At 29.6% G+C, this 13447-nt stretch overlaps 1 protein-coding gene across 2 annotated transcripts; it reads right to left on the bottom strand.

The window, feature by feature from the left end:
- Window positions 1-3702: 3702 nt before the first annotated feature.
- On the bottom strand, window positions 3703-12039 carry LOC111701793 (zinc carboxypeptidase A 1). 2 transcript variants are annotated; one of them, XM_023473218.1, is made up of 19 exons: window positions 11945-12039; window positions 11368-11413; window positions 11229-11304; window positions 11066-11141; window positions 10329-10405; window positions 9195-9239; window positions 9038-9110; window positions 8518-8601; window positions 7459-7538; window positions 6520-6544; window positions 6435-6464; window positions 5878-5929; window positions 5563-5623; window positions 4877-4974; window positions 4420-4498; window positions 4313-4343; window positions 4189-4248; window positions 4075-4133; window positions 3703-3808 (listed from the first exon to the last, which is right to left on the bottom strand). In XM_023473218.1, exons 1-19 carry the CDS (start codon window positions 11988-11990, stop codon window positions 3752-3754), a joined length of 1155 nt encoding a protein of 384 aa, XP_023328986.1. In that variant the 5' UTR covers window positions 11991-12039; the 3' UTR covers window positions 3703-3751. The 2 variants fall into 2 exon arrangements, with proteins under 2 accessions (XP_023328986.1, XP_023328996.1); XM_023473228.1 differs by lacking the exons at window positions 11229-11304; window positions 11368-11413; window positions 11945-12039 and having other exon boundaries at window positions 11062-11157.
- Window positions 12040-13447: the final 1408 nt, after the last annotated feature.

Below are 13447 nucleotides of genomic sequence, written 5' to 3'. Positions count from 1 at the left end.
ACAAAAGACAGTTGAAATTACTACGATTTGTACAGTCCATTTAGTTTTAAATTTACTAGAGCAGTTTTAAAAATGTGACTTTAAAGTAAACGATGTATAAAGATTTAAAAAGCAATAGCTTGGGGGCCCAACTTTGCCTGAATTTTCCCCTATAAAAGTACACCTACTAAACATAGAATTTTAAAACCAAACTAAGAATAATCCCGTGGTTCTCTCGAGTTCCACAATTAATTTGAGGCAAATCGATCAAGAGCTTCCTGAGTTAGGATTGAATATACAAACAGATAAACAGAGATTACTGCTTAATGGAAACAACAACCGGATATAGTATATTTTAATGGAAATAAAAATCGGATAAAGTATATTTTAATGGAAACAACAACCGGATATAGCATATTTTAATGGAAACAACAACCGGATATAGTATATTTTAATGGAAACAACAACCGGATATAGTATATTTTAATGTAAAACAACTTTTGAATCTTTATTAAAGCCGGGTTTGTTTGATGAAGTAATTAAAATATAATTTCTCTTCAACATATTTAAATACAGAACTTTTTACCGGAGTCGGCGTTTATATCAATACAATGGAAACCAATTTTCTATTTAGGATATGATTGCTACCAAGCCTTTTTTCGAATTAAGTTTACAATTGCAGAATTACAGAAACAATTAATTTTCAGTTTCTCTTTGTTTTCATGTTTATGTGTATCAATGATGTTTAAAAGTCTGATAGAAATGAAAAATTTAAAAGCGTCTTTAATTTTCTGATATTTACGCAGGCTGCTGTATTGAATAATTATTGAAGAATAAGTTTACAGTTTTATTTAAAACAAAAAGAAACTAAAATGCTTGATTATAAAGTTTACTCTACCCATCTACTTAAAAATAACAAATGTTCTTTGCTAATTTATTTTCAAGTATATATATATATATAAGCACAGATAAAGAATTTAATTACAAATAGTTAAAAATCAGTCAATTAACAAAGAGATCTTGGCAAATTTACAAAAAATGTTGGTCGGGCAAAGCCTGAAATCAGCACTTTTGCATTGTATGAAATAGTGCTATTCTACAACGTTTGACCTCGATATCCATTGTGGCAACTTTTAGATTTGAGATATAAGTGATTTTAAGAGGAAAAAACTTAATCCGCAGAACTGCATAAGATATAACTTATTGAATCAGTAAAAGTTAGCTCCTTGCACGACATTCTCATTGTAATAATGATTACGCAGGAAATGCAATCTATCTCCGACAGCAATCCTAACATCGTCTTCGTTTTTGAAACAATCTTCGCTCTTCCTCGTGCTGGTCTCCCAGTTCTCAAGGTTGAAGGATAAACAGCTCTCAGGATATGATATTGAACCACTCAGGGACGGAAGTGGTAGGATTCTCTTCCAGGTTGGAGCAGGCTTGGTCCTGGGTCCCCTATAGTGAAGGTAGAGTATATACACTGCTATACACAGGGCCAGGAGTATCAACACTGATGGAAGACCAACTGCAGTAATGTAAAAGCATGGTTTACAGGGATTCATGTTGATCTTCTAATTGTTGAACAGTTCTATTAGTACTAAAGATTAAGACTAAATAGGAACTGGGTGAACTTGGTTTATATACAGCTGGTTGACGGTCACCGCGCGTTTTCAATCATTCTAAGCAACTCAGCCCGGCCTCGCCGAGCTAGTATACTGTTAGCGGTCAATCTACGTTTGAGTGACCATTGAATCCCCCCCCCCCCTTCTTTAGTGCCTGCCTGACAACCTAGACCCCCCGGCCCCCACCCCGTGTGACAAAGGATCCGTACTAGCACGGTCAATTAATAATCCCGCTTTTCACAATATCAAAGGAAATGAGTCTTTGCCACAAACTCGGAATTTTAAATCCCAATTTCTTTAAAACCAAATGACGTAGACCGTAGATATTTCAAACTGTGAATTCTGGTGGATCAAACAATGTAAGTTTGAAATATGAAAGGTAAACATCATCTGGTTGTTGAGATTTTGGAATTATAAAATTGGAATTTGTGACAAAAACTCAATTCCTTTCCTCCTCCACCCCCCTCCCTGCCTTGTTCCAAGCCAATACACTCCAAACTATGTAAAACAATTTTAAAGAAATTAGAACATGAAAAAAGCATAAAAAAATTAGTAAATTTCTTGGAGTCACATCCAATTTTTCTGAGTTTCTGTACTGCAAATAGCAGCTAGCATTAACTACTATGTTTTTGTTCAATTTATTTTATGGAATAAAGTTTATTATAGATTAAGAAAAAAGCTCTTTTGTGTGGAGTGTCGTTGATCTTAAACCCTTGATCTCGATATCCAATATGAGAATTTTTAATGAAATTGAATATTTTAAATCCCGTTGACTTTTCATCCTGAAGGTTGGTAAATAATTGTTATTTTAAACTAAGATGATTTGATCGAACAGAAGTCATGGTTTGAAATATCTAAGATCTAAGACATTGGGTTCCTTTGACGATTAATGCTTGGTTCCTCAGTTATTACCAACAGCCACTAAAGTTCAGGTTCAGGTTCATTTGATAAACTATATAAGCATTTTTAAATTGGTTTCCTATTCAACTACCAAAAAGACGAGAATTTTTTCCTTTTCATTTTGTTACATTTTTCTTATTTTCTTATTTTTTCGTATAATCTTAGACGAGAAGTCTTTTTCTACCTTATTTTAGACGGGAAGTCTTTTTTTCATGTCAGATCCTATTCCAGATCTCAGTGTTGTTAAGTGTTACTAATATAAATTCCATACCATAAAATAGAGAGTAAACTGCGAGAAGCATTTTGTAAATATTTGTGTATTTTTTTTATTATTTCTACATATATGGATTTTACGCAATTCTGTACCATTTTTGTTTAAATAAAAGTTTGTAAGAGAGTTATTACCAACACGGGATATACAAATCATTTAAATTCTGTAGATCTGCATCAGATGGAGATTAATGCTTGTTGTCTATCCTGAACCAATAGAAATAGTATGGCGGTAATATCTCTTTCTATCTCATTATCCAATTAGAGTTATGAATCCTTAAATCGGCGCTATCAGTAAATGGAAATATTTACTTCTACTGAAACTATGGCGGATCGCAAGATTCAAGATATATAAGTTCTGACGTCTGAACACAATTTATCTTCTCGTTTTTCTTAAAAACTATTTATTGTAGAGTTTAGTATTTAACAAAAATGTGACATATATTATTATAAAACATCATTATGGCTATGCTAGAAGAAAATTCACGGGATTTATTGACTAGTGAAAAAAGATTTATTTTCTGCAAGTTTGGCACCGATTGCACAGCTCGTTGATATGTAAGGTACATAGCTTAGATAAATAGATATAGAATATAAATATATCCTCTTTTTGTGGAAAATTAAACGCTTTTCGCAAACAGGTAAAGGTTTCTGCATAACATTTGACAGATTGAGATTCAAATTGAAAGTATCAGTCAATTCAAGATGGTTTTTCGCAGCAATTTCTAAAATTTAAAATTTAGAATACAAAAATACAAAAATTCTTTGGGCTTTGGCATTAGGTTTGAAAGGTGAAAATATGGTTTAAATCATGCCACAGCACATTCAAAAGTTTACATGCTAAAATTCTTCGTAAGTCTTTTCTGGTGAGGTTTAGTTAGTAGGATCTAATTTAATATGAACACAATTTATCATCCAATCACAAGCCAAACTTCAAGTATTTCTTTATTTCGAATTATGATTTTTAAGTTTACATAACATCAAACATATGGATGCAGCTTTTTCTGCTCATATCTTTTATTTAACTCCATGAGTTCCTAAAAATATTTGATATCTACAATTAGAAACATAAAGGGACTGTTAACGTTATTTCAAGTGCGTCTTCAATTACAAGAATGCTCAGTAAACCAGGCCTTTTAAATTTTTCTTTGAAAAAAAATCTAGATACAACGCTCAAGAAAAAAAATTTCATGTTAGAATTTGTGATAATTAAAGACTGAATTCCAAATAAATAAACTATAATAGTCGATATTGAAGAATGATGTTATTACTTTTTCTGAAAGAATTTTTACACTGTTTTTACCTCTTTGAAATCTTTCATTTTATCAGCTATTAGCTGGAAGGTTTTCCATAGTTTATTGGCTAAAATAAACAAAACAATTAGACAGTTTATAAATAAAAAATATATTATTCTAACCTATTGGAATAATCTTTTTAGGTGATATAACAAAACCATTTGATGTGCTTGAATCTGGATCTAATTATTAACAAATAATAATTTTTATTAATAATATTTTTTGCACAAATCGTTGAATTTCTACCTAATTCTAGTGTCAACGAAATCTTTATGTCCTAAAGAAAAATAAATTGAAATTTTAAGATACTAATCAAAAAAAATAATGAACACTTTTTCGTATAAAAGTTTTACATGATAGTTATAATAATAATCATCAGTAGCCCCTCCGCTCACACCCTCTTCACCAAATACTTCATACACAAAACCGGTTCTAAACAAATCAATTGTACACAAAACCTATTCTAAATGAATTCGTTGAACACAAAAGCAGTTCTACAGAAATTCATTGAAAACAAAGCTGATTCCAAACAGTTTCATTGTACACAAAACCGGTTCTTATTATGCATCAAAACCGGTTCTAAGCAAAAAATCGGTTCTATACACAAATGCATTGTAGTTAAAATGAATAATATGAATAAATATTTTGTAAACAAACTGCAGTTCTAAACAAATCGGTTCTGAACAAAGCAAAATAAATAGAAGTAATTTAAATCAACAAAAGTATATATATATACAACTTTAAAATTCTATAAAGTCGTTTTTATCCATGTTGTTAAGGTGACACATTTTAAATATTTCACATACTTACTTATAGTTAAGAAAAGTATTGGTTGTCTTTACAAAAGATTTAAACCGATTAAGATCTTTTCCTGTCACTTGATTCTTATCTCCCTTCTTCATCCAACCCTGTAGGAACAAAACTATTAGAAAAAAAATCCTCATCGAAAACCTTTATTTGGACAGGATATGATCATCAAAACTTACATTTAGATAAGATTCACCCATTATAACCTTACATTTGGTTGTGCTTGAACCATTGAAAAACTACATTTTGAAAGGATATGACCATCAAAACTTACATTTAGATAAGATTCATCCATTGAACACTTACATTTGGTTGTGCTTTAACCATTGAAAAACTACATTTGGATAGGATATGTCCATAAAAACTTACATTTAGATAAGATATACCCATTGAAAACTTACATTTGGTTGTGCTTTAACCATTGAAAAACTACATTTGGATAGGATATGACCATCAAAACTTACATTTAGATAAGATATACCCATTGAAAACTTACATTTGGATGGGCAGTAACCATTGAAAAACTACATTTGGATATAATATAACTTTGATAAAACTTACAAAGCGATACGATAAAATCATCGAAAACTTGCATTTGATTATTGTATAACAATTTGTATCGTACATTTCGATATTACATATTTACTGGAACTTACATTTGGATAAGATACAAACCATCGAAAACTTACATTTGGATATGATATAACCATTGAGTAGCAATGTATGGATATTGCAGAGAGTATATTCTTTCTATCATTTGGATTTATTATTTTATGATTTAAAAGAACTAGATTAACTATTAAACGTACTGTAGAAACGTAATGTCTGATCAAGAATGATTGAGAGATCCATGATTTCTCTTTTTAAAAAAATGGGATTTTCAATTGTGTTTACAAATGAATTTTAGCTGTTTGATAAAATTAGAAATTTCATGATCTCTTCCCCTTTGATATTCTTAAGGAAAATTTAATAATTAAGATTTTCCATTCTATAAATCCATTTTCCTAATGCGTAATATATAATTGTGTAATGCTTGAGTTTCAGGTTCACTTAGATCTTAGTAAAATGTAAAAAGATTTTAATGAATGAATTTTCTTGGTAAATTCTTGTTTTGAAAAATTAATTTTCTTGATTCTCTATTATTCTTACAATTCATGCCTTGAGCTGAAAACATTAGAATTGTGAATATCGAGATCAATCCTTGATCTTATCTTTTAATTAATATCAAGATTAATTTAATCTTTAGTTTTTATTCAGAAACTGTTCAAAATTCAACTAATCAGAGGGCATTTGGAGGAACCCGAAAAGCCAATCAGATTCAGAGCCGAGAAATTTAAATTTTTTGGCGCACATTCAATTAGAGAATTCTCATTGTTCAGAACAAAGTAGGGATATCCAAAAAGAGAGATTAAAGCGGATTAAGCAGAAACCAAAAATGTCCACAGTGGATATTCAGATTAAGCGATCGGGATTAAAGGTTTCTAATCATAAAGTTTTCAGCTCTGTACATTTTATGTTTTTTAAAATTTTCATTTTTCAATAACTGCAACGTTCTACTTACAAGTTGGCCCCTTGTATACATCCGAGCAAACTAAAAAGTATTGATTTTTTTTAAATTCAAATATTTATTCATAAAATCTACTTACTGAGGTTACTGTCTATCTCGAAACTCTAGAATATATCCAATTCATTACAAGAATAGTAAAATTTAAATATTTGAAGCCGAATATTTAACAGAAATTCTTTGTTTTCCATGTTTGACAGTAATAATAATGGCAGCATAAAAGTGATTTCATTTTCTTAGGTTTTAGGAGTTGTGCACTCTGCAGCCATCACAAAATCATTTTTTTAAATCTTTTTTTCTAAAGTATGTTCTGGTGTTCTGGCTGTAAACTGGATATCAAAAGGGGGTAGACAGAGAGATATTTTTGTAAATACTGATTAAAATGACATGATATTCTAAACTATTATTGACTGAACCCAAGATATTGGTTAATGTTGTTTTTGTCAATTTCCGCGATTCAGGGGCGTAGAAATAGGACTTTAAATGTGTACAACGTGTGTATATTCTTTATACACCAGTATTTTTAAACCTAGTTTTTCCGTAGCCTTTTTCTATGAAAGTTTGAATATTTAACATTTCTTCTTCCAAAAACGAAACAAATAGTTTTATGATGCCATTTTCTTTGGTCATAATGTGGTACTTCAAAAAACAATTAACATTTGAAAATATAAGCATCGCCCTCATCACTTTTTTATATTGTCCATGTCAAAGAAGTTTGAGGAAATGTGCCGAAATCATTTTGGATTTATGGTACTTATAAAGGATGAGACTTTATTTGCCGACCTGAACATTTTTAATATGACGATCTGAAGTTTAAATTTAATTAAATAAATTCCATGCAGTCGTCTCTGAAGTTTCATCCTTTCTAGCTTAATATTTAATTTTGCAATAAATTCAAATTTATTCAAACAAAAAAAAAACTTGAATTTTGTCTATGCAGTTCTCTGTTACAAATATACTGCCTGAGAATGTAAGGGAATGTCGTGAAAAACATATATTTCAAGAATTGATATGAATTTTCCTCATATCCTTGACCAAATCCACTTGGGAAATTACGGTTCAAGTCAACCCCGAGACATTCATCCGGATTTATTTTACAACCTAAAGAAAATAGTTATTGGATTATAAATATAAATTTATGGTTAAAGGGACTGTAAGCAAAGATGGCAATGTCAGATACACGTAATAACTGAAATGATAAATATGTTATGTAATGGGGAATGATCAATGTCGCCTATTTGTGCATAATTTTGCATATTTTTCTTTTTTCTTTTGTAAAACTATATATTCAAAAATTTATTTTAACAAATTTAAACTACGCCATTTATATATGTATTTATATCTTTGTGTGTGAATAAATCTGTATAATAATATAATAATATACAACGGTACCCTTAAAACCTTTATCTGATCAAAAATGTGGATAATATTGTCATTGTTCTAGGTTTAAAAATATTAAATTATGATAATTCCTTATATAAGTTTTTCTGCAGTAGAAATGCGCAATTAACTTTTGTAGGGAACCCACGATTAAAAAAAATTCTAAACATTGATATTTATCTCTAACTTGAGCAGACAAAGACTTTTGTTTAATGTTGTGAATCGGGCATTGCTATATTTTAATGGAGAGTCAACTAGAATCTTAAATGACGCCATTTATCAAGTTGCATGTCTGATTCACAACGTTGGTACCAGCCAACCTTTGTCTGCACAATTAACTATTTATAAACGTATCTTTGGGTCCGTGCTGCTCAGACAATAAATAAAATTATCAGAACTCATCACTTTGTATTATAGAAAACGATGATATCTTTCTCATAATTACTCAGATGGATGTTTAAGGTATCATTGTGAATCGTAAAAGTACATACAAATGAAGGCCACTTAATATCACGTCAATGTTCCCTTTAGGAAAGTGCTGATTATTTATTATATTTATTAAGAAAAGGGGTTATAATCCTTAACTAACAAATTATGAACAGTTAGTGGTAATTTTATTTTTATCCGATAATGATAATAATCAAGACTCTGTGATATAAAACGGTTCATCCGATACATCCAATTGAAGTTTTTAACCTACTTTTAAGACATCCTCTGTTGAGTTTCATATCATAACCAGACATTAAGTTGAGAGGCCGTCCATTTTTCCTCTGAAGCCGGTTATCTGTTTAAATAATTTCTAAATATTTTATGAAACTATTGTGTAAACACTTCTTTTTTAATCCCAGAATAGACGTGCTATAAATTATTTATTGTTAAATAAGCTGGATATTATAGTACTGGTCTATAAAGTAATCATCGTGTTATAATGTTAAATATCAGTATATTATGCACGGTGCCATAGAGTATGTTCCCGGATGTTCTGAAAATCTTAAAAATATTTTTTTTTAAATGTTTTTAATTTAAATGCTATTTAAAGGAGCATATTATCTTTGCATATAGACAATACCACACACATTTCATAAAAATAATTATAACACTATTATTTTGACACGACGTGTTATAAAGTGATAAAGAGAAAATTTCTGTCTCATAACTTTATTGCACTGCAAACCAAAATAATAGCAGTCATTTCATATTAGATACTTTCTAGAATTTACCATAATGCGATTTATTATATCCATCTGGATTCATCATGGGAGCAATTTGCCATTGGTAATCAAGAACAGGGTGCTAGAATACGAATTAATGAATAAATGAATGAATTAATCAATTTTCTTTTAAGATTTTTTTAGATCTTAATTTTAATTTTTTAACCTCAAATGGAGTCCGTCTCACCGTTTCGAAAACAATTACAAGTTTCTAAATATTAAAAAATTAACATTTCTATTGCAACAATATCTAATTGCATATTAAGTGTAGTAAAATACATAAACTATGAACAGTTTTAATATCTTTTTTTGGCCGGACAGAGCGTTAAAGCAATCATTTTAATGAGACTAAAAGTATTTAAAAAATTACTAATCATAAAAGTTAAATGAAGTAAATTTCACTTGCGTACTTTTTTCTGTAGGAAAATTTTAAAAGTTCGTAAAATACAAGGGAGTAATGCAAGGAAAGTTAATTGCGGTCGTGTATACTCTGCGTACACATTGAAACCAGTTCTCTTTGGGCGGAATTTGTAAACAATAATGGATTCATCAGTGTTCGTTTAGTATCCGAGGAGGTTAAAAGCATTAGATTTTGATAATTTTGATAATTCACATAATAGTTTCCTATGACCAGAATATTTCATTGATAATTTTATGTGAAAGATGGATCCCATGTCAGGCTTCGACATCCATCTTGTGTTTACATTACCGCCCAGTGATAGTACACTGCAGTACAAAAGATGCGTACACCTCTGAAATAGCTTTCCTTGCATTAAATCCTTGAATGTATTCTAATCTAACTCCGTAGTGCATGATGATCCGAAGGAATTGGATAAAATCTAAAACTCTCTGATTTCATACTCTGCAGGTTCTGTAGACAATCAGTTTAGAACAGTGATCAGAACTCAGAAAGGAATTGAGTTTTAGACTCAGATTTTCTAATCCCTATATCTTTGCAACCTGAAGGTCTAAACCTTAGATATTTCAAAGCTAGATCATTTGATCTAACAGAATTCATAGTTTGACATTGGATTGCAAAGATTTAGGGGTTTGAAAATCAGAGTTTGTGGCAAAAACTCAGAATTACTTTGTTGTGAATCTCGGGATTAAGCATTTATCTCCATATTATGTAGATCTACGGATTAACTTCCCCTTTGATATCCCATGATGGTCATACCCTGCAGGGATAGATTTAACTGAGGGGAGGGATCAAGCATTCATCCTCAAATTTAAAACTTCCCTTATTGGATATCAAGATGAAGCATTCAAGAATAACAAAAGTTTTCATCTAAGTTTCCACCTGGATAATATACAAACACGTGGCGGGGGAAATCCATTCCCGTGCATGCATTCCACAATCAAAAAACAAAATAGGATCTAGAAGTAAAAATATAAAATAGGATCTATAGAAGTAAAAATATAAAATAGGATCTAGAAATAAAAATATAAAATATAGGATCTAGAAATGAAAATATGAAATAGGATCTAGAAATAAAAATGAAAAATAAGATCTACAAATAAAAATATAAAATAGAATCTAGAAATAAAAATACAACTAGGAACTAGAAATAAAAATAGAAAATAGGATCTAGAAATAAAAATACAAAATAGGATCTAACAAAAAATTTGAAGTAGGATCTAAAAATATAAAATACAAAATTGGATCTAGGAATAAAGATACAAAATAGGATCTAGAAATAAAAATTCAAAATAGGATCTAGAAATAAAAATACAAAATAGGATCTAGAAGTAAAAATACAAAATTGGATCTAGAAATAAAAATACAGAATAGGATGCAGAAATACAAATATAAATAGGATCTAGAAATAAAAATACAGAATAGGATGTAGAAATACAAATATAAATAGGATCTAGAAATAAAAATACAGAATAGGATCTACAAATAAAAATACAAAATTTAAATTTCCCCCTCCCGGTCCCCCCCCACATTTTTGGAAAATGTTAAAAGCCTCCTTCCTAGATACGAAATTTCAAAAAAGGATTAAAAAATAAAAATGCTAGAATTAGTATACCTACTTGAAGTGTTGCCAATGATCACCACAAAAATATCATTTTCATAATCTTTCCCTGGGATAAACGTATCCCCAATTTTCTGCATGTAATTAGAACTTTTTAATTGAAAATAAATTATTTAATTCGGAAATTTTTTGATAAGCCAAATTTTCGATAAAAATATTACTTTAAGTTCCATGGATTTGGGAGCCAATTTAGAAAGTTTGTGCAGAAAACCATACGTTTCTTGCAAATTCAAAAATCTGAATGAAAATTTATATATATGTATACATTTTTAAAACTAAATAAATAGACAAAAATCATACTTTTTTGAATTCAAGAGACGTAAGTTTGGTTTGCTAAATCTTGCATCTAAAATAAAGAGTTGGAAATATAGAAACAATAGGCTTTACGACCAATTTCCTATTAACTATTTTAGTTTTTAACTGGACACAACCATCCGAGCAAATTGTCAATTTTCAGACAGAAAATAATATACTATAATCGATTTTTAGATAAAAGTGACATAATTGGCACAAGATTAAAAATGCCATGTCCGATTGACAAGGGTACTTCAAATATTTGTGTCTGATCATGAATGAATGAGACATCATTGGTTTTCTGGTTGAATGTTTTTAAACTGTGGTTTCTTTGAAACAGTGACATGCGGATTTGTGCAGGAGAGACAATGTAAAAATTCTAAGAACTTATCACATTTCTAGATGAAAAAACGACGATATCCTCATTGCTACTTAAATAAAGGTTTAAAGAGTATTATTGTAAATCGGATATAGCACTCTATAAAAACAGAGTCTCATAACTTTACATCAACAGTCGCTTAAAGCTTAGATTTGTAAAAACTACGAAATTACCGAATATTGTGAATTCCTTAAACAAACAAACCTATCTTTTCCAGAAGAAGAATAAAGAGCAGAACCATTTTCAACATTTTTATCAAACCGATTAAAATATCTAAATATTGAAATATGTCATAACGCCATGCAATATCTAGCTTCTCGTTCTTTCTTCTGATGATGATGTCAAAACAACATCGAGTTCTACATTCTACAATTAGAAAACACTTTTAGCCTTCTATATTTTTAGAAAGTCACTGTACGTTGTATATTTATTTTTGCGAATTGTAGAAATTGTATTTTATTGTTTTAATTTCTGATTAAACAAAAAGGCAATTAAAGTTATTTAAACAGTCTTTGCATATTTTATTTCTTTTGATCCAAAGTTTTAATTTATTCTGATTCTTTTCCTGTCAAACGTCATATGTCAAATGTCAAATGTCAAATGTCATATTGTAAGAATATGTCAAATTTTAATGATTAGATGCTCTGATATAATTGAAAATAGCATAACGATGAAGTAGTCCATGATACTCATACACCAACCTGGAAACAAAGTCGAATTTTTGTAGTTTTACAGATACGACGTTGCGAACTTGTAACCTTCGTAGTTGATTTTTACCAAGAGTGAGAAAAGAAAATTTGTTTGGTTATGTCATAACTTATTAACAATAAAGCTCGGGAATAGTTATAATCTTAAAAGGCATGAACATTCTCGATAAAGAGAACATTTCTGTCCCAAAACTGTATAGCACTGCGAATCAAAATAAAAGTGTTATAGGTAATTTTTTAAAATGTTTGTGTACTTGTCTTCATGCAATGGTTATTTTTACGTAAAATAAGTTTTCCAACGAAGCAGTTTTAAATTTAAAGTTAATTTTATTTATATTGAAATTTTTTTTAGAAAGGAATTGAGTCTTTGGAACAAATCTCAATTTTCAAACACCTATATATCTACAACCAAATTATGTAAACCTTAGATATTTCAAACTTTGATTATTTGATATAACAGAAGTGAAAATTTGAAATATCTAAGGTCTGCAATATTGGGTTCTTCAGAAATAGGGATTTAAGAACCAGAGTTTGTGGCAAAGACTCAATTCCTTTCCTATTTTTTGGAGAAAATCCGGGAACCAATCGGAACTTTATAGCACGGTGATGTATTTATATATACAGCTAATTTTACATTATAGACGATGATTAATTTATAGCACGTTCAAATAAAATTCACCATAAAGTGAGTATGAATGATAAAGTACACAATGGTTTCATAAAACTTAAAAAAATACTTTTTCGGAAAAGGGAGGAATGTTTTGAAATGTGCCGGAATCACTTGATATTTTCTCCTAATTTTACGACATACTAGGAGTAAAGGTATATTAGAACTGAATATAATTAGAACCTGGATACGAAGCTATATAAAATTAAATAAAGAATCATATTTAATCGAGAAACTGAATAAATACTTGAAAACTGAAGTTTACAATTAATATTTAGTTTAAAAGATGTAAAAATATTATTACAATAATAATATGGATTTTATAAAATATTT

The sequence above is a fragment of the Eurytemora carolleeae genome, unplaced genomic scaffold, assembly GCF_000591075.1.
Source record: "Eurytemora carolleeae unplaced genomic scaffold, Eaff_2.0 scaffold23, whole genome shotgun sequence".
Lineage (NCBI taxonomy): Eukaryota > Metazoa > Arthropoda > Copepoda > Calanoida > Temoridae > Eurytemora > Eurytemora carolleeae.
Note: the sequence above shows the minus strand (reverse complement) of the source record. Positions and strands in the feature narration are given on the sequence as shown.